The 24,893-nt window shown below is 43.7% G+C and overlaps 1 protein-coding gene across 4 annotated transcripts in view; it reads left to right on the forward strand.

Moving 5' to 3' along the window:
- dnajc6 (DnaJ (Hsp40) homolog, subfamily C, member 6) overlaps positions 1-24,893 on the forward strand; it is a 39,943-nt gene that overhangs the window by 2,111 nt on the left and 12,939 nt on the right. For 2 of the 4 annotated variants that reach the window (XM_031575009.2, XM_031575010.2), the window contains exons 1-5: positions 1,851-2,367; positions 9,595-9,730; positions 15,707-15,756; positions 20,980-21,128; positions 24,136-24,258. In XM_031575009.2, the coding sequence (XP_031430869.1) occupies positions 2,172-2,367; positions 9,595-9,730; positions 15,707-15,756; positions 20,980-21,128; positions 24,136-24,258 (654 nt within the window). In that variant the 5' untranslated portion in view covers positions 1,851-2,171. Of the gene's footprint in view, positions 1-1,850; positions 2,368-9,594; positions 9,731-15,706; positions 15,757-20,979; positions 21,129-24,135; positions 24,259-24,893 lie in introns of those variants that run through there. The other 2 variants (XM_031575012.2, XM_031575011.2) reach the window with 2 other exon arrangements.

Raw genomic sequence — 24,893 nt, forward strand, 5'->3', positions numbered from 1 at the left:
TCTTTGCTCAGTCGTACAGGGGAGAGTTGATGTCAAGAACTGGTTCCATGCTTCATGCAATGTGTACATACACTACACTTCTTTATCATTTAAAAGTGCATCGTTTCAGGTATGGACAGTTCAGCAGTTCAGCTGGAAGAAAGCAGTGACTTAGCCAGTCCCTTTCTTAAGATAACATTGGTTTGTGTATGCATTGGTATGCATTTAGTGTAATTTAGTTTAAGTGAAACATAGAAAATATGAATAAGAAATAAATAGCTGGCTAGTGATGTCTTCTTGTCAGCTTGGTTAATTATACTGTCAGTATGAGTGGAGAAAGATGTTTATGGGCTTGAAGAGTTGTAACAAATCACAAGATCTATGTTAAACAACAACTTCTTGTTAAACCAGTGCCTCATTAACTTCAGGATGACTCCAGTTGAACTCAGTGGTTCAGTAATAACTGAGATGTGAATAAAGAGGAAATGTTACGTGTAGGAAATCCTAAACATTTGCTTTCTGTGGACTTCTTTGATTAAGAGCTTTTTTTGTGGAATAATAGCTGCCTTGCAAATAGTGAAGGAAGAGTCTGTTTTCATTTTTAATGGCGTCATGTAGTACATTTATTTTGTCATGATACTGGCATTCTACCACACATATTTCACAGGTCTCTTCATGAAAATGCTTCCAATCTAATTTCTGTGTGTCTTAAGGGACCAGATAAAAGCTGTTTTTCTGGCCTAGAGTTTAGAGTTTGGGAGGTGTAAGCTAGAGAGTAGTTCAAAGAACATACAGGAGGCAATCTTATAATTCACCTGTGGACAAGAACGGGGAAACTGGACGAGGTATACTCATAGTCTTTTTATAGGTTCATTTGATGGTCTCATACAGAGATGTCAACACACGGCTGTTCGACCTGAAAGAAAACTAAAGTTTGCTTTTACACTGTAGTGAGTGTATAAGGCCATAAATTAGAACAACGTGTAAGCATAACTCGAACATAAGGAAAGATCTTGTGGCCCAATTTGGTGTTTAAATGTGAGTGTTCTCACTATAGTCCTCTGTCTCTGCTGAGAACAGAACCATGATTGGAGTGAGCCTGGCTTGAGTATTGCCATTCCACTCTCTCTCTCTCTCTCTCTATGGGGGCATTTCCCCTACGCTGCGTTCTTCATTTGTCCCTCGTCCCTCTTCCCTCCTCCTCCTCCCTCCTCCTCCCTGGGAGAGTTGCCCCGGCTGTCTCTCTCCACTCAGAAAGCATCCGGACTCAGTTGTTGCCTGGCAATCAGGCCAAGGAAGGAAGCATGCGGTCTAATAGCGAGTAGCTTGCATGACTTAGGAGGTAAATCTGCCTCCATCGGGGGGGGGGGGGGGGGGGGGGGTCTGGATGTGAAGTGCCTCCACTGTCAAAGCACCATGTGCTGCCTGCATCACAGTGATGGTTCAGGGGCCTCCAGGCTATTTCGCCTCTGTAATCCTACCCCCGGAAAAGACACAAACAGAGCTCTGATTGTCATGCCTGCTCTCGACACTGAGGATGGTATTTGCCTCCCAATAGACAAAGAAACAACTGAGCTTACTGTACAATCATGTACAAGTGTGATTATTATAACTGTTAAAACGTCAAAATCAAAGACTTTACCAATCTGATCATATAAATCACAGTTCTTGTTTTTTTTTCTGAAAGGTTTACTGAATTGCAAATCGTTCATCATGGTTACAGTTATACAATAGGCCTATAATTGATCAAACTACAGTTTTAAAGAACATATGATGATGTCTGTAAAATTATTTACAACCACCCTTAACATATTGGTGATATTACATCATCTACAAGAAGAACAATGGAGCAGGCAATCCTCGGTCTCCTACTGCCGACATGGTATTGTCGGGATTGGTCTTGAGCCAACCGTGAGCCTGAAAGGACCCGTTAACTCAGTGGGGACTGGCTGTCTGCGAGTGCGTGTGTGTGTGTTTAGCGTAGTAGCCTAAATGCGGCTCTTGATGACAAACCTGCCTTTTTGCTTGCTAGGAACAAGGGAACGCTGAATAATCAGGATATCTTGGGTTATCTTGTGGGTTACCTTGTTCAGAAATCCTTCAACGGGACATGTGCATCTCCTCCAAAACCTTATAGCTCGCGTTTTTTATATTTCTATGCGAATTCTCTTGTTTCTGTATTCGCTGAGTCCATGAGCTTGCTAAGTGGCTACAAGAAAAAGACCAGTTACGATGGATATGAATCTTTGCAGTTGGTCGACAGCAGCGGAGACTTCAATAACGGGGGGAGAGGCGGCGGCCCATTCGGCGGCAGCTTGACGGCGGTTACCCTCGGCTCCAAGGCAGGCCCAGCGCGACCGGACGACTACAGCACCATGGACAGCTCAGGTAAGCGCTACGATAAGCGGAGACGCGTGTGTTGTCGTTTTGCCGAGCACGACCAATGTGTTAGTGGTTTTTGCGTGCCTAGAGATTTGTAGAGCAGTGGAAATATATATTGTATGTATTTTAGTTATCCTTGAATTCCGTAAGACTACGTGACCGTTTAGCTTACTCAATTGCGGACCCCTTGAGAATATTACGCTGGCTCCCACTGGATATATATTCTTAGCTATAAGAGCGAGTCATGTATAGGAATACGCGCAACACATTTGGTCTTGTTGATATGATTAAACAGAGACAGCGTTCTGCTTGAGCCGTCAATTATGACAGGTTAGCCTACTGTAATCTAACGAAAAGGAGAAGTGTGACATGTCAGTAGGCCTATAATAAAATCCGGCACCAGTGTTGTTCGGCAGGTGTGGGATAGGGTTAAGTCAGCCGGTAGGTGCTGTGGCGTGTTGTGGTGGGGTGATACAGAGTGCTAACGTTAGCTCTTGCCTGCTACCCTACTGCAGTGGCCTGATAGCAAGCAGGCCTTAGGGAATGACACTGAGGAAGGAAGGGGGGTGGCGGTGGGGGCTAAGGGTTTGGGGTAAAGATGCGTGAGAGAAGTTCACCTTAAATTACATCAGGTAACTGTCACAGTTGGCGTCTGCAGTGCTCTAGTAATCCACTAATGCTGTAGCTTTGTCTTGCCAATGCCTTAGCCCCTCTCTGGGTGTTTTTAGTCACGTAGACTAGCTGTACCCCTCTTGATTCCTTTGGTCATGAAGATAGAAGCTCTACAGTCTCTCCATTGACACCCTTGGACACTGGCAGTGCAGTATCTATCCCCACAGACTGTGTGTCATCTCAGCTATTGTGTTTTTCCCAGGCAGTCTGGTAGAGAACAGATGGGCTCAGTTTGCAGCCGTTATAGTCACATATTAATCCATGCTAGCTAGATCTGATTGTAGCATTGATTGGTTCATTTTGTCATAGCCTCCTGTGCATAAGCCTGCAATTTTAGACAGCTGTGGAACACCCTCACTATGAATTCAGGTTTACTGTAACCTATGACTTGCCAAAAAATATTGAAATCATTATAGGGTATGCAGCATAATAGTGAGACAATAAAAAAGGAATAGCTAAAATGTGCTACATCCACGTTAGCTTCTGTGGGCTGTTGGTGACAAAGACACTTGGTTTTTGTCTGCTGGTGCTCAATCAATAATTCAGGAGGCAGGGCCGGGTCCTGTGACAGACCACACACACCCACACACGCGCACACCCACACACACACACCCAGGAGGTAGACAAAGGCCCAGGTGTGGTGTGAACAGTGGAGGAGGATGGATAGAGTGAAAGAGAGAAAGTCAAACAGAGAGTAGGTTTATTTCCTTGTGTGATTTTCCCTTCAAGGTGGACACAAATGTAAACCCACACATGTAAAAAGAAAACAGCACACACCACACACATCAGCAAAAATGTATACAGGCACACCCACACACAACAGATACGGATGTACATATAGACAGTGAAGTATGTAGGCAGGTAGGTACATACACTCGCTCACATAAACAAAACACACACACAAACACACACACAAACACACACACACATGCTCACACACCTGCTCACACACATACACACACTTGTATACACTTATAAACACACAAAACACACACACACGGATCAAGAGCATCAGCGGTGTCGCTGGCTGTGCTAGATGTGAGGATGAAAGAGTGTGTGCTGTGAGTTCAGAGACTCTGTGAACTCTCCGAGATGCGACGGCAGAGCCTTTCATGTCCTCTGGGCTCCTTTGCTCTGCTTCAGTCTCTCACACAGGAAGTTCCTTGTGTCCCGTCCAAACAGGAAGCCCTCTATAGCCACTTCTCCCTGGCCCAAAAAAGGAAGGGCCACCCTGTTCGACTTCATCTGATGTCTTGCCATGAGGGACTCGCGAGCATCTCGTCGCAGCGATTACTAAGCCACTGAGGGCTAACACGGCCATGCGAAGCATGTTCTATATCAGCCACGGCTTCAAAACTGCTTATTCGAGATAGATTGCATTGTGCAGAGGAAAATAGCATAAAAAAAACAAATAGCATGCCAATGTGCATACTATAGTATTATAATAACGATATAATATCACTGTGTTTCTTTCAGAGAGGATACAATTGTGTGTTCATATTTTGCCATCTAAAACTGGCATTTACTCCAAATGAATTCAGAATGGGATGCAACAGAGGTTTTTTAACATGCATCCGACCTGCAAGCAGATAACCACAAGTGCATACAGTACAAACAAAACACTGTAGCTGTTCCATCTTTTCCACCCACTGGTGTGTGGTGCAGAGATTTGTGGCCAGTGTTGGGGAGTAACGGAATACATTTAAGGCGTTACGTATTTAGAACACAACATTTATTCAGATACAGTTACAAGTTAAATTGGTGGTAATAAGAATCAGATCACTTTTTAAATTGTCATGTGTAGGCTATTTGCTCTCAAATTCAAATATTTTCTCATAAATCAGCACTTCTCGTAAGCTAGTTTTTTCTCAAACTGACCCTGGACTGTGACAAGGAGACTGCCGGTGCACAGAGATCTGGCGCTTGCACAGTTAACGCCTGGTGCTTCTGTCACTCACTAGGTCCCCACAGCCTTGGCTGAACTTCTTGCTCCATGACGTTTTATTCCTTCCTACTTGAGTTATGGTTTTGCCATGGCATGCAAGCAAGCAAGTCTGGATGTCTTTCGAAAGGAAACAGCCCGCTGCTATGCAAATTTAAAAGAAGAACCGAGGAAAAGAACATTGTCTGAAAAAGGAAAGGGGGTGAATTGTCAGAAAAAAACGAAAGTACTAAAATCAATTGAACCCTGAAAAAAAGAGAAACTTGCAAAAATGTCATAATATTACAAGAATAGGCATGTCTTTGAAAACACACTTTGAGTGACCATGTTATAAGGTCTTCCTCATTTATCAATTGCAAGAAAGCAGACACATTAGAATGACGTCATTAACCTTTTTATTCACTGCATTATTTCCTACCAAGCCATGGTTTTTAAAAGAAGTCTGGTTGGGGGTTGTGGGTTTGGTGGTGATGGTGGGCCTTACACCCTCAGCCTCTGGCCTAACGGTTTCATCCACAGCTAATCAAATGGAAGACAACGCTCTAATGTTGCTGATATAATCCTAAGTATTTAGAATATGTTATTCACCTTAATAATCTAACAGCGTACATTACAAATTACATTTTAGGTCATATATTCTGTAATCTGTAGTGGAATACATTTTAAAAGTAATCCTCCCAACACTATATGTGGCAAATGCAGACAAAAGCTTTGCGGCAGACGGCTCCTGTCCTAATGACTGCAGATCTTGAGGATTTGAAGGAGTGGGGCGTGTAGGGGCTGTGAGTTAGCGTGTCTACTGGCCAATGTTGCCTCGTGCATACATTACATTTAGGATGTACTGTATGCATTTACATTACATTTACATTTAGTCATTTAGCAGACGCTTTTGTCCAAAGCGACGTACAAGGGAGAGAACAGTCAAGCTAAGAGCAATAAAAAGCATGGTGTAACAATAAATACTACTTTACATGAGAATTAGAAAACAACGACCTAGAAACAAGGAAAAAGAAGTGCAGGAATGTAACTGCTGAAGTGCAAGTTAAGCGCTGGTCAGGTGCCAGTTAGGAAGGGAGGTGCTCTCTGAAGAGTTTGGTCTTCAAAAGCTTCTTGAAGGTAGAGAGGGACTAGGCAGTTCGTTCCACCGACGTGGAACTACAAATGAGAATAGTCTGGATTGCCGTGCTTGCACAGACGGCAGTGCCAAACGACGCTCACTAGACGAGCGCAGCGTCCTGGGTGTAACATTTGCCCTTACAAGAGCATTTAGGTAGGTGGGAGCAGAACCAGCAAGCACTCTGTAGGCAAGCATAAGTGACTTGAACTTAATGCGAGCAGCTACTGGCAGCCAGTGGAGCTCAATGAGTATGCATCATCATGAACAGTGAATGTTTGTCATAGTGATGGTAGATGACGCTGGGAATGTAAAGCGTCCCTTTATGCAATGGGCCCAATCTGATGATTAGAGCCTGCTCTGTTATGTGATTATGTGTAACTGTGCAGTTCTGTACTTCTCCACCCTGTGATGTCTTCAGCATGTGATTAAGCACAGCAGCATTTCCGATAATATACCCATGCCAGGGGAAAGAGAAACATCTAATGGCTGTGTCTGTATTTATTGAGCCAAAGCATATAAACAGGCCTCAAATAGGTTGTCTTCCTTAAGAATTTCTTAAGAATTCGCAATGTTCAATGTTACCCAAACATGACCAGCGACGTCTTAAAAAAATCAGTTAGGACTCTAATACTGGCATGACTTTAGAGGGATATGTCCATATTCTTTGGGATTTCTTGTTGAAATTATGGTTTTGGCATGCACCAAGTTGACCTCTAGTCCCTACAAAGGAAACTCCTCCTTTTGGTAATCCTCATTACTGGAGTTATATATTAATTGTATGGAATTGCTCGTTATTATGGCCCCTCTCTTGTAGTGCTGTATGCTTTTGGTTGAACACTTCATTTGTTCATAGGCATCTAATGCAGCTATTGCAGCCTACTGCACAGAACCATGCCTTGAGTTCCAGTCAAGCCAGGAAGAGCCTTGCCACTGGTTCATGAATCAGCAGTGTGGGGCACATGTCTCATGTCTGTCCTCCAGCAGTGTGGGGCACATGTCTCATGTCTCATGTGTCTGTCCTTCAGCAGTGTGTCTCTGTCCTTCAGCAGTGTGGGGCACATGTCTCATGTCTCATGTCTCTGTCCTCCAGCAGTGTGGGGCACATGTCTCATGTCTGTCCTCCAGCAGTGTGTCTCTGTCCTCCAGCAGTGTGGGGCACATGTCTCATGTGTCTGTCCTTCAGCAGTGTGGGGCACATGTCTCATGTGTCATGTCTCCGTCCTTCAGCAGCCTCCAGCCCACTCTCATCTGTGTGGTCTGGCCCTCTGCTGCTACTGCTACTGCTGGCGTTGGAGCCATGGCCACTCTCATCACTCTCATCTGTGTGGTCTGGCCCTCTTCTGCTGCTGCTGCTGCTGCTGCTGCTGCTGCTGCTGCTGGCGTAGAGAGCCATGCCCCCTGCCCCACTGAGCCAGTGCCTGACCGGCTTGTTAAAGAGCCTCAGACTGCGAGCCTCGTCCAAGAGCTCCGGAGGAATGTCCTTCCTCTCCTCACTTCCGCCTCCGCTGGCCCAGTGATGACCCAGCGTGACTAGAGAGGAAATCAATGCTGTTATCAGCAGGTCTGTTCAGGCCCAAGCCAAATCCTCTTTTTTCTCTTTTTTCTCTTTTTTTTTTGTGGGTCTCTTAAAATGGACAGATGATGAAGAAAGTGGATTGCTGTAGAAGGGCTAGATCTGGGCTGCCCAATCCTACCCAGACCCCCCTCTCTTCTGGGATGCCCAATCCTACCCAGACCCCCCTCTCTTCTGGGATGCCCAATCCTACCCAGACCCCCTCTCTTCTGGGATGCCCAATCCTACCCAGACCCCCTCTCTTCTGGGCTGCCCAGTCCTACCCAGACCCCCCTCTCTTCTGGGCTGCCCAGTCCTACCCAGACCCCCTCTCTTCTGGGCTGCCCAGTCCTACCCAGACCCCCCCCCCCCTTCTACAGGGTTAGGTTGCAGTCCTTATGTAGTAAAACTGATTCAGCCTATCAAAGCTCTCATGCTTGTCTTAGGTAGGGATTTTGATGGCAGCGTGTGTTAGATTAGGATTTAATTAACCTGTCAAATGATAGATCCCAGAGGGTGATGTACTAGCCTATCAATAGCTTGTCATTTTGAACAGCCTGTTCAGGATACATAAATGAAAGGAGTATGGAGACTATTCTGATACTGATTGATAATTCCCTAAAGATGTGTTCCACATCAGATGTTTCTGAGGTGAAAAATTCCCAATGTACAACTTATTCATTTATATTTGGGCTACAATAAATGCAAATTAGCCTGGGAGTTCTTTTGTGGTATATGTTTAGATCATTATTATTATTGAATTGAATGAAATGGTAGTTGTACCAACTGGTGTGTTGGTATATGTACCAACTGTGTGTGTGTGTGTGTGTGTGTGTGTGTTGCTACTGCATCTATGCAAAGAAAGGAAGGGAGTTAGAAGGAGGTGTGTCCGCACGTGTGTGTGCGCGTGTGTGCGTGCGTGCGTGCGTGCGTGTGTGTGTGTGCAATGCGTGTGTGTGTGTGTGCGGGCGTGTGTGCGTGTGCAATGTGTGTGTGCGCGTGTGTGTGTGCAATGCGTGTGTGTGTGTGTGTGTGTGTGTGTGTGTGTGTGTGTGTGTGTGTGTGTGTGTGTGTGTGCGGGCGCGTGTGTGTGTGTTGGTAAAATGTGTCTAGAAAGAGAAAAGGGTAAATGTGTTGAGTTGGGAAGGACTGTGATGACTCAGAGGCAGACTCTGGCCGTGCTCCAGCCTGACATAAACACTCTGTTCTCTCACTCTTCTCTACCCACACAGATTCTGGTCTCTCCCTCAAGCTGACAAGCACAAACACACACACACACACACACACTCATACACACACACACAAACATGCATGAAGAATTCACATACTTACACAAAGTGTTGCATACTCACACACAGAGATTCACTTAGTGTGATGAAGACAGATGCTACATGTTCCACATATCCAAGGATCCTGAAGTTATCTTGCATTGCGGGGAAAGACACACAATATAATTGAATGTATGTCTGGGAACAACCCAAGGAATGATTCCAACTGAGTTTGAGATGTCTAAATAGATTCCAAGGCTTTGTGCAGTTCAAGCTGAAAGTAGTGATGTTGACTCAGACACACAGAGACTCAGTGGTGAATAGTGCTCTTGTCAAGTTCTGCTCTGGATTCAGAAGAAAAGCCTGCCTTGTCTGCCACCAAAATGTCAAACATTTTGCCCCTTAGAAGTGCCAAAGTCATGACTGATCGAGAGCAAAATGTGGCACGGGGCAGATGAGACACAAAATCTGATGCTGATGAATAGTCACGAATCTAATCTGCTTTTGAGATCTACAATTCTCTTCAGATTTCAAATCCTCAAGGTGGTTGCTTGTTCAGTCGTGTGCGTTTGGTGTAGTTTGTGTCTTGCTAGTTGTGAATGTACTGCATGTGTATGTGCCATAGTGTGTATGAGCTTTTTTTTGCCTCTGCTAACTCTGCTAATGGTTCTCTTTGCTTTAGATATGGATGCCAACTATGGAGGAGGGCTCCTGGACATGGTGAAGGGGGGAGCCGGAAAGTTCTTCAGCAACTTCAAGGACAACCTGAAGGACACGCTCAAAGACACCTCCACCAAAGTCATGCACCAGGTGGCCACGTAAGTGTGAAAGCACTCACACAGTCACACAAAACACACACACACACACACCTCGAACCAAGAGGTGAAATAACACCTACATGACACAGGTAGATTATATAACTTATAGGATCTTGGTATGGAAGGACGTACCATAGGGTCCACACAGATTTGTTTTAGCCCTTTCTGCACTACTAGCTCTGAGCAGCTCTGTAGTACAGGGACCAGAAGAAGGAAGGAAGGTAAGAGAGAGGTAAAGAAGGAGGAGAATGAAGAGGAGGAGAAGGATGATGATGAAGGTTCGGCCACCGCTGATCTCTGTGTGCTGGTTTGACACTCATCTCACAAAGGTGCCTATGTGTTTGTGTATGTCTGTATGCATACTGAATTCTGTGTGTGTGTGCGTGTTTGCGTGTGTGAGGTTTCTCTCTCTTTGCTTCTTTTTCTGGTTACGCTCTCTCGAAATGTCTCTTCTTTTTTTTTCTTTCTTTCTTTCATTTCTCTCTCTCACACACACACCTTCTCACACACACACACACACCTTCACATATTCAAACATATGCACACATGCACTCATTACAAACCAAATATCCCCTCTCATGTCCTCCTCTTCACTCTGCCTTCCCCTCACTCACCCCCCCCCCCCCCCCCTCCCCTCTTCTCCGGTCTTTTATCATAGATTATTCATGACAGGTGCTGATGGCAGACATCCACCTAATCAGAATGAGCTTCCATTGGGGTTTCATTTCAGTGTAAGGTTGTTGTGCTGTTTAGTGCCCTTAAAAGGATGCAAACTCCCATTGAAATCCATGTATCATCCACTGGTTTAATAACATCTCTGGTTGTTGGTGTCTGACTATTTGAATAGATTGTGATACAGTGCTGTATTGTTCTGTTTTTTTTACAATTGGTTTGACATTTGTGTGAGTGGTTTGACATTTGTGTCAGTGCAGAGTTCACTTCTTCACACATTCATCAGTAAGCTTGGTGAACTGAACTGTGGATGCTTTTCTGCAATTCTTTGATTTAAAAAATGCATTCAATGACCGCTTCTTCCGAGATTCATGAATACCTTTCTCTGTCAATGTTCACACCCGCAACTTTGGCAGACTTTGGCACTCTTTTCAAAATAATTACAGTTTATTTATTTTTTTAAACTACTTACAGATAAAACTTTTACTTATCACATGATTTCTGTAATCTGTCACTCAAACAGCAAAACCCCACACAGAATCAGCAAAACTAGAGGCTAATTCTCAGCCTTTCACTCCAACCATTCACAATTTCATGTATCGCTTTGCAAAACATTACACTCAACACTCAGACCCTGAACACTTGTGTGCCTATTTACAGTTTATTACAAGTATGTACATTTGATTAAAACTCTGATCAATGTGCTTTCACAGTTTTGTGAAATGTGACTAGTTTCAGAAAACATGTATTAGCAGTTGTAGAAAAATGTAACTTTGAGTTCAAAACCTGACCAAATGTAGATCAGTGTTGATATATACTGTATTTTGACAGACAAATTAAACTATACACTTATTACAATAAACTGTTTATAGTTTAAAGCCTTGTTACCATTCTACAAAAACATGGTCATATTTGTATTGAAATGTGCATATCTATAGGAAACATAAATCTATGTAGTTGTCGCTGAAGAGATTTTTCCACTAGGACTGCTGTATGTAAGACATGGGCTTGGGAAACTAAGCCAAGAGTACAAGAGTACTACAGCACTGTACATTTACCACATTCAATAGCAGTATCTACAGTATTGAACATTTAGCACATTCAATAGCAGTATCTACAGTATTGGAACAGGCAAATCAACAGATCAGAAAGTTTATTGTTGGTGTGATGAAATATACAGTATGTGGGATATGGGGGATTGTTGGGGTGGATAGGATATGCTTAAGATTTTGTTTCCAAAGATTCAAGACAAGGGAGAATGTTACAGTAGGGGAGAACGGGTTTGGTTGGCACACTTTTTTACTCTAGTGTGAATTGCTCATCAAGTTCTCCCCTACTATAAATGTGAGGTTAATAAAAAACTGCTGCTAAATACAGTGAAATCCACCAATCAGCATTAGTGACAGTAGACTTCTAGTGGTAGTATAATTTGTTGCTGTTTCATTTACTGTACTGTACAATTTTTGTTTAGACATTTTAGGAGCATTTCAAATGTATTCATTTTGTATGACAATATGTACTGTAACATATGCACTAATCTGTGCAAAAAATAGATACGGCAAAACATAATATAAGCGTAGTCTTGCTGGAAGAGAGTGATGTGCTCAGGTGCGTGTTTGGAAAGCACACTGTGTGAACATGTTACTTAGACACATGTGAAAATGACTGCGTGTTTGGAAAGCACACTGTGTGAACATGTTACTGTGACATGTGAAAATGAAAGCACACTGTGTGAACATGTTACTTAGACACATGTGAAAATGACTGCGTGTTTGGAAAGCACACTGTGTGAACATGTTACTGAGACACATGTGAAAATGACTGCGTGTTTGGAAAGCACATTGTGTGAACATGTTACTGAGACACATGTGAAAATGAAAGCACACTGTGTGAACATGTTACTGAGACACGTGTGAAAATGAAAGCACATTGTGTGAACATGTTACTGAGACACATGTGAAAATGAAAGCACACTGTGTGAACATGTTACTGAGACACATGTGAAAATGAAAGCACACTGTGTGAACATGTTACTGAGACACATGTGAAAATGAAAGCACACTGTGTGAACATGTTACTGAGACACATGTGAAAATGAAAGCACACTGTGTGAACATGTTACTGAGACACATGTGAAAATGACTGCGTGTTTGGAAAGCACACTGTGTGAACATGTTACTGAGACACATGTGAAAATGACTGCGTGTTTGGAAAGCACACTGTGTGAACATGTTACTGAGGCACATGTGAAAATGAAAGCACACTGTGTGAACATGTTACTGAGGCACGTGTGAAAATGAAAGCACACTCTGTGAACATGTTACTGAGACACATGTGAAAATGAAAGCACACTGTGTGAACATGTTACTGAGACACGTGTGAAAATGACTGTAAAAAACACTACATGGAATCTTCTCTAGTGTGGCTCTTGAGTCATGACTATGCAGTGAATATGGAGGAGTGTTCACCCTCAGCAGCATCTCTCTTTAGACACAAGCTGTTGTCTCCGTCCATCTTCTGTGGACCGGTTTAGACTGGACTTCTGTGACTGGGCTTCTCCCAACACAAAATGACAGCAGCGGACTCAGTGGTGCCATCCCCCTATAACAGGGCACATATGAACACGTATCAATCTTGTACCTCTGGTGGTCACAAGCAGTGATAGTTACTCAGTATTTATGTTTTTTTTGCATGGACAGCCACCATCAAATAGAGCTTGAATAGAGCTTTAGTGCTATCATTTACTATGGTGCTCTGGAATATAGCACCTATTGTAATTGCATCCTAAATAAATGCCATGTTCAAGTCCGGTTCATGGTTCACAAATTATCGATGTGCTGAGCTGCAAAACCTGTCTTGGGTCTCTCTCCCTCAGCCAATGGTTTATATTTTCTACCTCGGTCAAAAAGTGGCAACTGTGGTTTGGAGTACAGTGTCTGGGGATCCATTATTCTCTGGCAAGACTAGCTGTCCTTGGCCGCCACGGCGCAGTCCATTTATCTCTGATGGGCTAGCAGCAACTGCGTCCTGATCTATTCACTGACTCTTTCTAGAGCTGTGGGGCAACTGTGGAGTTGGATGGGGATTGTTAGATGGAGGTTAGATTGAGGGCGCTCAATTTATTTTGGGAGTTTTTTGCATAGGATTCTGCACCAGTAGTCTTCTTCATAGGATTCTGCACCAGTAGTCTTCTTCATAGGATTCTGCACCAGTAGTCTTCTTCAACGGATTCTGCACCAGTAGTCTTCTTCAACGGATTCTGCACCAGTAGTCTTCTTCAACGGATTCTGCACCAGTAGTCTTCTTCATAGGATTCTGCACCAGTAGGCTTCTTCATAGGATTCTGCACCAGTAGTCTTCTTCATAGGATTCTGCACCAGTAGTCTTCTTCATAGGATTCTGCACCAGTAGTCTTCTTCAACGGATTCTGCACCAGTAGTCTTCTTCAGTGGATTCTGCACCAGTAGTCTTCTTCAGTGGATTCTGCACCAGTAGTCTTCTTCATAGGATTCTGCACCAGTAGTCTTCTTCAACGGATTCTGCACCAGTAGGCTTCTTCAACGGATTCTGCACCAGTAGGCTTCTTCAACGGATTCTGCACCAGTAGGCTTCTTCATAGGATTCTGCACCAGTAGTCTTCTTCATAGGATTCTGCACCAGTAGTCTTCTTCAGTGGATTCTGCACCAGTAGTCTTCTTCATAGGATTCTGCACCAGTAGTCTTCTTCATAGGATTCTGCACCAGTAGTCTTCTTCATAGGATTCTGCACCAGTAGTCTTCTTCATAGGATTCTGCACCAGTAGTCTTCTTCATAGGATTCTGCACCAGTAGTCTTCTTCAGTGGATTCTGCACCAGTAGGCTTCTTCAGTGGATTCTGAACCAGTAGTCTTCTTCATAGGATTCTGCACCAGTAGTCTTCTTCATAGGATTCTGCACCAGTAGTCTTCTTCATAGGATTCTGCACCAGTAGTCTTCTTCAGTGGATTCTGCACCAGTAGTCTTCTTCATAGGATTCTGCACCAGTAGTCTTCTTCATAGGATTCTGCACCAGTAGTCTTCTTCAACGGATTCTGCACCAGTAGTCTTCTTCAGTGGATTCTGCACCAGTAGTCTTCTTCAGTGGATTCTGCACCAGTAGGCTTCTTCAGTGGATTCTGCACCAGTAGTCTTCTTCATAGGATTCTGCACCAGTAGTCTTCTTCATAGGATTCTGCACCAGTAGTCTTCTTCATAGGATTCTGCGCCAGTAGTCTTCTTCATAGGATTCTGCACCAGTAGGCTTCTTCAGTGGATTCTGCACCAGTAGGCTTCTTCAGTGGATTGACTTGACTGTTTCTTTTTCAAAATCTCAACACATTCCTGTAAAAAACATTTAACATATCATTATCATAGGGGCGACAGTGGTACAGGAGGTAGAGAAGTCGGTTAGTAATCAGAAGGATTCCCTGTCGAAGCGTCCTTGAGCAAGACACTGAACCCCTAATTGCTCCTGATGTGCAGTGTGCCATCAGTGTAAATGTAAAAATGTGTATACATCCTTGTAAGTCGCTTTGGATAAAAGCGTCTGCAAAATGACTTAAATGTAAAAATCATTATAAAAATGAAGCAGAACTGGATTTTACCCTTGTGTGTAACTGTGCACGTGTGTGTGTGTGTGTGTGTGTGTGTCCTTGAGTGTGTGTGAATACATGGTTGTGACGAGTAGGTATGCACTGTTGTCAGTTAGAGGCTCTACAGGCACACCCAACCCTCGTTACTGATTCTGATCCTGTCTACCGTTCAGCCGCTGGCCTTATTTGTCTGTCTGAGGGAGAACGTCAGCAGAGCCACTGTAAACATTCCTTCATGCGGAGCCATGTTGGCTCAACAAGGAATCTCTCCGCTGCAGTTGCCTGTTTGAGACAGTGTTTCTCTGCAGCGCTGTCTTACCCGCGCCTGTAACCCTCCGCTTTAAATAGAAGGCTTGTTGCCCAGTTATCTCGTTAGGGGATTGTTGCTCTGCCATGATTAGTGAGGTGATTTGGCTGTGACATAATCAGGGCCAGTGTGCCACGCAAGGCGTAGTAGTAGGTCTCTTATCTTAGGTTGCACAATGCTCAACCCTCCACAATGAATATGTATGTATTTATTATTTAAGACATTTTTATGTAAATTGCAATATTTTGCAATTGCAACATCAGCGACACGCAAATAACTCATTTTGTAGTAAGTTTCTCAGGAGACATGTTGAGTAACCTTAAATAATGACCTTATAAGGTTTTAAGATGTTTGAAGGTCATGTCCTTTCCTTGTTTGTTTTGTAGGTACACCAAAGGGGAGCTGGACATTGCTTACATCACTTCACGGATCATAGGTGAGTTGTCCAATATTGCAAATGGAGCAGAAAGTAAAGACATCCTGATGATGTTTATTTCCTGTGTCCTGTTGCTCTCCCACCTCCACTGCTGGGTCTATCTGCACATGTGTCTGTCTGCACACAAAGCCATCCTTTCTTCTCTATCCGTTTCCTCCCTTTTTCCTCATTCCTCCCACTCTCTGTCTTGCCCTCTACGTGAACGTTCCCAGATAAGCATGAATTCTGAGGCAGACAGGTTTAGTCTTTGGATGAGAGATGAAAATGTTGCTGGTGGTTTTCATTTACTGCTTGGCAGCTTCTAGGGTTTGAGAGAAGTGACTAGACTAGCCAACCCCCTGTCTGTTTTGGATACAAAAATGCAAAGACTGTTGCTTGAAATCAACTCCCCTCAACTCATTAAATACACCGAATGAAATATTAAGCCAGCATCCCAAAGCAAGATGCAACCCCCAGGGATTTCTTTAAAAGTTTCCTAAAACAATTCATTTAAAAGAATGGGCACATTGCAGTGAGGCAGAAAATGGCCTTTTTAATTGCTCTGGATAGTACTGAAAGCAGCCCATTCAAAAGCTATCTCCACTAGAAGGACCTTTTGTTTTACCTATTGTATGTTTGGCTGTATGTCTCTCACCTCCTGTGCATGTTGGATGTCTGCTTCTCGTGTCCTGTCTGCTCCTCGTGTCCTGCGTCTCCTCGTGTCTGCTCCTCGTGTCTGCTCCTCGTGTCCTGCGTCTCCTCGTGTCTGCTCCTCCTGTCTGCTCCTCGTGTCCTGCGTCTCCTCGTGTCTGCTCCTCGTGTCCTGCGTCTCCTCCTGTCTGCTCCTCGTGTCTGCTCCTCGTGTCCTGCGTCTCCTCCTGTCTGCTCCTCGTGTCTGCTCCTCGTGTCCTGCGTCTCCTCGTGTCTGCTCCTCGTGTCCTGCGTCTCCTTCTGTCTGCTCCTCGTGTCTCCTCCTGTCTGCTCCTCCTGTCTGCTCCTCGTGTCCTGCGTCTCCTCCTGTCTGCTCCTCGTGTCTGCTCCTCGTGTCCTGCGTCTCCTCCTGTCTGCTCCTCCTGTCTGCTCCTCGTGTCTGCTCCTCGTGTCCTGTCTGCTCCTCGTGTCTGCTCCTCGTGTCCTGCGTCTCCTCGTGTCTGCTCCTCGTGTCTGCTCCTCGTGTCCTGCGTCTCCTCTTTGAGAGGGGGCGATGTGTCACCGCTCCTGTGGCAGCCGGTTTGATATTTTTAACCTCCTCTTCCTCCTCCACACTCTATTGCAAATGGAATGACCCGGGCTACCAGGAAATGAGAGAATTTTTCCCCGATTTCAAGAAAGCTACACACCCAGGATCCAAGAAGCATACACACAAATAACACAAATTCAATTTCTTTTCAGTTGTATTTATATAGCGTCAAAACAATACAATTGTCTTAAGGTGCTTTACAGAGCCCAAGGCCTGAACCGCCTTAGAGCAGGCACAGTGGCGACAGGGGCAAGGAAAAAACTCCCTGTTAATCAGAAAGAAACCTTAAGCAGAACCGTGGCACATAAGGGGTGGGGGTGGGGGGTATCTACATGGTATATATACATGGTATATACATGGTATATATACATGGTATATACATGATAGAGGACAAGTTGGGGAGAGAGCATTCAGTGTGCTCGTAAGATTACTATTACAAGGATAAGTAGAGTAATGGAACAGAAAACTATGTCGATGGTGGCAATTATTTCTATTGCAGGTAATTGCTAGCACAGACTATGAGGTAGAATAAGTGCATGACAGTGTGGTGGGGATGGGGTAGATGGAGGCAGCGGGTTTCTAACAGTAGGTAATGTGGCCACTTTATCAGTCTTAGTAATAGCAAAACAATGATCTAGAAAGAGAGGGAGAGGCTGCTCCTCCTTCACAGTACAGCGTGTGCTGTCTGTAGCCCACTCCTGCTAAACACAACAACATGAGAGAAATGTCTTTAGTCTCCATTTGAATTTGGAAAGGGTGTCTGCATCTTGGATGGAAGCAGGAAGATTATTCCACAGGAGGGGGGGCTCGATAGCAGAAGACTCTGTCTCCTATTGTGCTGTTTGATATTCTTGGAATGACACAAAGTGATCTTGGTGGGCAATAGGAAACAATTCCTTGAGGTAATTTGGAGTTAAGCTGTTTAGGGTTTTGTATGTTAGAAGGAGTACTTTGGCTCTCTGTCAAAAGTAGAATTGATTTCAGATAGGCAATTATAGGTAAGTGTGCAAGCAGCAGCGTTCTGTATAAGCTGGAGACTCTTTATTGAGTTGTTGCTACACCCGGAGAGGAGAGCATTGCTGTAGTCTAGTCAAGTAGGAGGTCTTTGGAGGTTGATAATTACACAGAGAGTTTTGGTACTAGTGTTGGATGTTGATGAGATGCCATCAAGTGTGGGTAGATGGCTAGATACTGTCATTCTCAATTGTTTAGGGCCTTCAAGCATAATCTTGAAGTTTTATCTGAGTTAAGGAGAAGTTGTTAGTCATCCAAGCTTTTACATCTTGCAGGCAGACTTCTATCTTGGGTAGTGTAAGATAAATTCAGTTCAGTATGAATTTATTAACAGCTTATTTCTATTAACAAATATATGCCTATTCTTAACCAGTGATATTGTAGTTTAGGATTGAAGAAAAAGCTCTCTCTCTCTCAACCATGAGTTCACAAACAGGAGGCCTCAGTGAGATAACATTCACAGAGCATCTGGTTTAGACAAGGTCAGGGGCCTTCCTTAGGTGGGAGATAGACACCTTCTCTGGAGAGAGGGAATATTCGGACAAAGCCATTAATTGTCAGCTAAGAAATTACGACAGATCCCTAGGGGAGGTATCCTTAGAATCCTCAGGAAGAAACTTCTCGGGAGGCTGGGGGTTTAAAAGCCGATAACTGTGATTCCTGTGCGGAATGCATTCTCTCAGTTGTGGGTGACAGAACTCAGCCAACCAGACTGAATTTTGTACAACCCTTATTTCAAGTAAACTCAACTTGTATCAACCAAGTGCTTCGTGTGGCGTTCTTTACTCTGATTCTCTGAAACCAACACGCAATTAAGTTTATTTTAACAGTAGCTGTACAATTTCATCAGGTTTCATGGATAGGTAAAGTTGTATCAGCATAGCAATGGAAGTTAACGTGGGTGTGTGTGTGTGTGTGTGTGTGTGTGTGTGTGTGTGTGTGTGTGTAAATGTGGGTTTGAGTGTGTGGGTGCTTTAAGGACAGATTCCTCTGGGTCTCTAGAGGTCTGATGCCTGTGTTGTAACATGACCCTGCTGTAGCCAGCTGCCCCACAAACATCCAGACACCAGTGCACACACACACACACACACACACACACACACACACACACACACGCACACACACACACACACACACACACACAAACAATTTCATTACACACATCTCTCTCATTCTTATTGTCTTTCTGTCTCTCTCTTACCCATCCTCTCTCTTACACACACACACACACACACACACACACACACTCATTAAGGTGAACTTACATACCTGGAGACGAGCTCTCTAGCTCTTATGTCTTGTGTAACCTTCAACCTTTCCCCCTTTCTCTGCTTAGATGCAGGAGCAACACACACGTGCACGCACACACACACACACACACACACACACACACACACACACACACACACACACACACAACCAATAGCTCTTATGTGTAGCCTTCAACTTTTCCCCCTTTCTCTGCTTAGATGCAGGAGCAACACACACACACACACACACACACACACACACACACACACACGCTGCTAAATGAACAAAACTTTGTAAAAAGACGATGTCCTGGCAGATCGCATTGATACATCCATCAGCTCCAAAAAAAAAAGTTTGACTCACCGAATCGTAGTGTATTTGCAGCCTGGTGTCGCCCTCGCACATCACTTAAAAATGCCTGGGTTTACTGAGTTGGCTGACTCGTCGTGACCACGCAGACCCAGTTTGCACTCCCCACAGCTTTATGCACGATATCAGTCTCCCCAGTACATAAAGATTCACCTCTGTCTGTTTGTTGTGCTCTAAAATGTTCTGCTGATATGCACTATTTAGCTGTGCCATGATGTTGACCCGCCCCAATAGTCCCCAATTTCAGGGCGCAATTGTTATGGGTTTTACAGCTTTCGTGTTTCACTGTTCTTTCTGCCAGATGCTTCAGGCCTTCGAATCCATCCGTTGTCCAAACTGAGTCTGCATTAGTACCAATTCCAAAAAGAAGGCATGGGAAACAGAACAGTGCTCGTTTTGATGTGCTAGTAGTTAGCCACGTCTTTCTGTCATACCATTCCATCTTGAAAGTTCGAGTAGCTTTCTCACCAGGCTGCAGCAGGATCAAGTCGTCTGGTCTGTGTGGCCCAAAACGTTTTATTTCTAATTTCTCTTCCAACGACAATGTACTAAATTGCACCCTCAACAAATAGTCTACATTATTCATTCTATGAATTAAAACACTTCCAAAATAGTCGAAATCTAGCGATAGCTAACTCTTGGTCACGGGGTACAGTTCTCGCGGTTTTCGCATTATTCCAGTCGAGTTGCTAGGCAGATTTCGTGGGGAACATCTGAAAGTGCCCCATCTCTCAATGTTAACTTTGGCCTGTCTGGTTCACGCTCGTTGGTGTTTCCATGGTAACAGTCTTAAGCTTGGGCCGCTGCCCCACCGGAAAAGGAGGGACAGTGGAGAGCAGCATTTCACAGAGCAAGCACACAGACAGAAAAACACACAAATCAAATTACTCCAAAACAAGACTATAATGCTTGTGAGTCAAGTTTATTCACACACACATTCACGCTACTGTGCATAAAAAATTAAATAAAATATATATTTTGCCGCAAAGTACGAATGTATTGAGCTTTCTGCACAACAGCGCCATCTGGATCTGGTGGGGCAGTGCCCCACGTGCCCCTAATGTAGAAACGGTACTGCAGTCAATGTCCCCCTCAGATCTCACATATGAACAATATTCACAGGAACTGCAGTCAATGTCCCTCTGAGATCTAATCAGAGATGGTAAACAAACACCTCCATGTTAGGCGCTGTCTCATAATAACAGCTTAATGCTCTTCATCTCTCATCCAGTAATAATTGTCTTTCTTGCTTATGCAAAGTCCGAGTGGACATAGTCAAAGAAATATGAGGCCGCCAGATTCATCCAGATAACATGCGTATGATTTTGTGTTGTAAATAGGTCATTTGTCTTTGTCCCCCACTCTGTTAGTGATGACGTATCCTTCGTCCGCTGTGGAGATGGGGTACGCCAATCACGTGGAGGACATGCGTTCCTTCCTGGACTCGCGGCACGCTGACCACTACACCGTCTTCAACCTGTCGCAGAGGAACTACCGTGGAGCCAAATTCTCCAACAGGGTGAGAGACCAAACCTCTGAGCTGAAAGGACCACACCACTGCGTTGGCTGCCCGTGGTATAACTTTGACAGTTTTATGACTTTTCAAACATCAAGCTGTATGGTTTTGAGAAAATATTTATAACTAGACATGATAAAGGGTTTCAGTAAGTTGTCAAGCTTATTCTGCTGGTTCTTCTCTCACTGAAGCAGCAGTTCCAGAACAGTGTGATAGTTGTTGTAGTAGACCTAATCATCAGTGACTGCAAGACTGCTTAAAGCACTAAATCCTGCATACTGCCCCTTTAACTGTAACTAACTGGGTTCAAATACTGGATAGTTGATTGGTCATCATTGCCCCTGGAATCCTCTGGAGTGGGTGTTCTCTGATCGTTGAAGAGTTGAGTTCACACAGTAATGATATGAATTCTCTCGTAGTCTTTATTGCCCTTGAAACAAGTGCCTAATGTGAAACTCCTGGGTGTTGTATGCTGGCTCCATTAACTATTGTTAAGGCTTCTATTAGGCCATGACCAATGTTCCCTCTAAGCTGCGCGCGCGTGCGCGGCCGCGCAGGCCAGTCGAAGTGGCCGCGCAATAGATTTTTCAGACCGTGCACATTTTTCAGACCGCACAAACGACTTTCTTTCAGGGGTTAAAAATCGGAGCATCAAAGGTGATGTAGGCTAGGTAATAAACATTTAAAATACTGACATGTCTGATAACCAAGCCGGATGTACGTTAGAATGTTTACATAAAATGTACCCTTTAGGCCACTCTTGGCGGGCCCTGCTCCAGCAGTTATAGGCTACCATGGCGGGGAAAAAAGGCAGAGCAGGTGCCCCAGAAAAAGTGGCTAGATGAAATAGTCCAAACTGACACAGGTAGGATAAAACTTTCAGACATATTTACATATGAAGAAAGGAGTGGCGTGATCTGCAAATTCTGCTCGGAGGCAAAAGCGAAAGGAGAGTTCGCTCGTGGGAAAACTTGGTCCGAGTGGAAGCTTCAAGCTTGATTACCTAAAGCGTCATCTGAACTCTATCAAATTCTCACCGAAGATGCTTGTGCTTTACATTAAGTTTCGGGAGCAAACTGATTTCAGTACGTCGCTTTGGAGAAAAGCGTCTGCTAAATGACTAAATGTAAATGTAAATGTAAAGTTACAAGACGGTTTTTGCTGGAATCATTCAGCTTTCAGGATGCACTGCAAAAAAACATCCTTGATGCCATTACCAAGTTCTACGCAGATCATGCGCTAGACATGAACAAAATGGTAATGTTTACTTCAGATGGTGCTTCTGTCATGTTAGGCAGACATAAAGGAGCGGCTGCTTTACTGAAGCGTCAGGTACCGCACCTGACTGAGCAACACTGCGTGGCCCATAGGGAGGACTTGGGAATTGATGACGGGGAAGTAATAGGCCTATAATTATTCTTATGCATAAGCATTTTTCTTTCAATGAAGTTCCACTTAAATGTTGTACCTGCTGAGAAATGACTAAACACCTTGGATACTTTTTTTATATATATATATATAATTTTCAGTCATAACCAGTGAACCAGTCATAACCTCCCTAAACCTTATTGAAGTTCAACCAAAGATCATTTAAGTTCAACTAAACTGACTGGTAAACACCATCAATAAAATGTCCCCAAAGTCCAGCCATTATAAAGGATATTGATGATGCTGTCATCTCTTTGAATCCCCTATGGCTAACGCAGGCTCGTGGTCATTTTCGGGAGGTCGCGTGGTTGCAAACTGCTCACAGTGCTGAAATGTGTGCTCAGAAAAAAAAAAATTGCTCATTGCTGAAAAAAATTAGAGGGAACATTGGTCATGACCTATCATGGGTGGAATTTTGTTGATAGATGTTTCATGCCACAGGATTTCATGAAGCAGGCAGGAAATGACTCTTTTTGCTATCATAATCTATTCAACTAATTCAACATTTACTTTTTCTGTGTGTTTTGTGCCACAGCTGTTGCTGTTACTGGTTAACAAGTTCAGGATTTTAAAACAGCTACTCCTGTCTCTGAGTTGTGGAAACAGTTTTAAAGTCAAAGCAGTGAACAAAGAAAGGAGACAGATTGGCACGAGATCTGGCACATACATACTCAATTTCACTCTCAATCTCACACACACATACTCAATTTCAATCTCAATCTCACACACACATACTCAATTTCACTCTCAATCTCACACACACATACTCAATTTCACTCTCAATCTCACACACACATACTCAATTTCACTCTCAATCTCACACACACATACTCAATTTCACTCTCAATCTCACACACACATACTCAATTTCACTCTCAATCTCACACACACAGACTCAATTTCACTCTCAATCTCACACACACATACTCAATTTCAATCTCAATCTCACACACACATACTCAATTTCACTCTCAATCTCACACACACATACTCAATTTCAATCTCAATCTCACACACACAGACTCAATCTCTCTCTTTCTCTCTCTCACACACACATACTCAATCTCTCTCTTTCTCTCTCACACACAAACATTCTCAATCTCTCTCTTTCTCTCTCTCTCACACACAGACACACACATACTCAATCTCGCTCTTTGTCTCTCACACACACATTCTCAATCTCTCTCTCTTTCTCTCTTCCACACACATACTCATTCGCTCTCTTTTTCTCTCTCGCACACACACATAATAATTTCTCTTTCTCTCTCACACACACATACTCAATCGCTCTACCTCTCTCTCACACACACAGACACACACATACTCAATCTCTCTCTTTTTCTCTTTCTCACACACACATACTCAATCTCTCTCTCTTTTTCTCTTTCTTACACACACATACTCAATCTCTCTCTTTTTCTCTTTCTTACACACACATACTCAATCTCTCTCTTTTTCTCTTTCTCACACACACATACTCAATCTCTCTCTTTTTCTCTCTCTCACTGCAGCATCCTCCTCCTCTTCCCATGTTTAATGTCTTTGTCTCTGTTCTATCTCTGCCCCCCCCCCCCCCCCATAGGTGTCTGAATGCAACTGGCCTTCCAGACAAGCGCCTAGCCTCCACAACCTCTTTGCTGTGTGTAAGAATATGCACAACTGGCTCAAACAGAACCCCAAGAATGTGTGTGTCATCACCTGCTCGGTAAGATGCCATCACCATCTGAATATACAGTACATTCTGGATTCCTTGCTTGTAAGGCAATGCATTTAAATTGTTCTGATTTAATGAAAGAAAAGCTTTTGCAGCATGTCAATGCCAACTTTATCGCCAACAGATACTAGTTAGTTTGTTAGTAATCTGTTGGAAGCGGTGCCATTTGGGCTGTTGGTGGTGTTTGCAAAGGTCTTAGCACTTTAGGTGGTTAGCTTGCTCCCTTCAGACAAAACCTCCTTACTGCTGTTTAAACAGGAAATAATATTACAATATGTGAAATATTTTAATATTTCTTTATGGTTATTGAAGTGTATTTCTATAGTTATATATGGTAGGGTATGTATACATTGCTGCCATTGATGCACATGTCAATGAAAATGAATGTGAGGAAATGAATCCTTTTAAGCTACTCCTTTTTAAGATAACAGGAGATCAGATAACATCTGTCTTTTTAAGTAGAGTCATACAGTTAGACTTTAGTTGACACTGAGTTGGCGTAAATGGAGGAATTGTATCAGTTTGTTGGAATGCGTGACAAGCTCAGTCCTGTTTGTTTCCTGTGCAGTGGGTGTAGTGCCTAGGTGTGCCACCAACACCCAAACCATGTTTGCTACAAATCTTTA

The sequence above is a fragment of the Clupea harengus genome, chromosome 10, assembly GCF_900700415.2.
Source record: "Clupea harengus chromosome 10, Ch_v2.0.2, whole genome shotgun sequence".
NCBI classification, from domain to species: Eukaryota; Metazoa; Chordata; class Actinopteri; order Clupeiformes; family Clupeidae; genus Clupea; species Clupea harengus.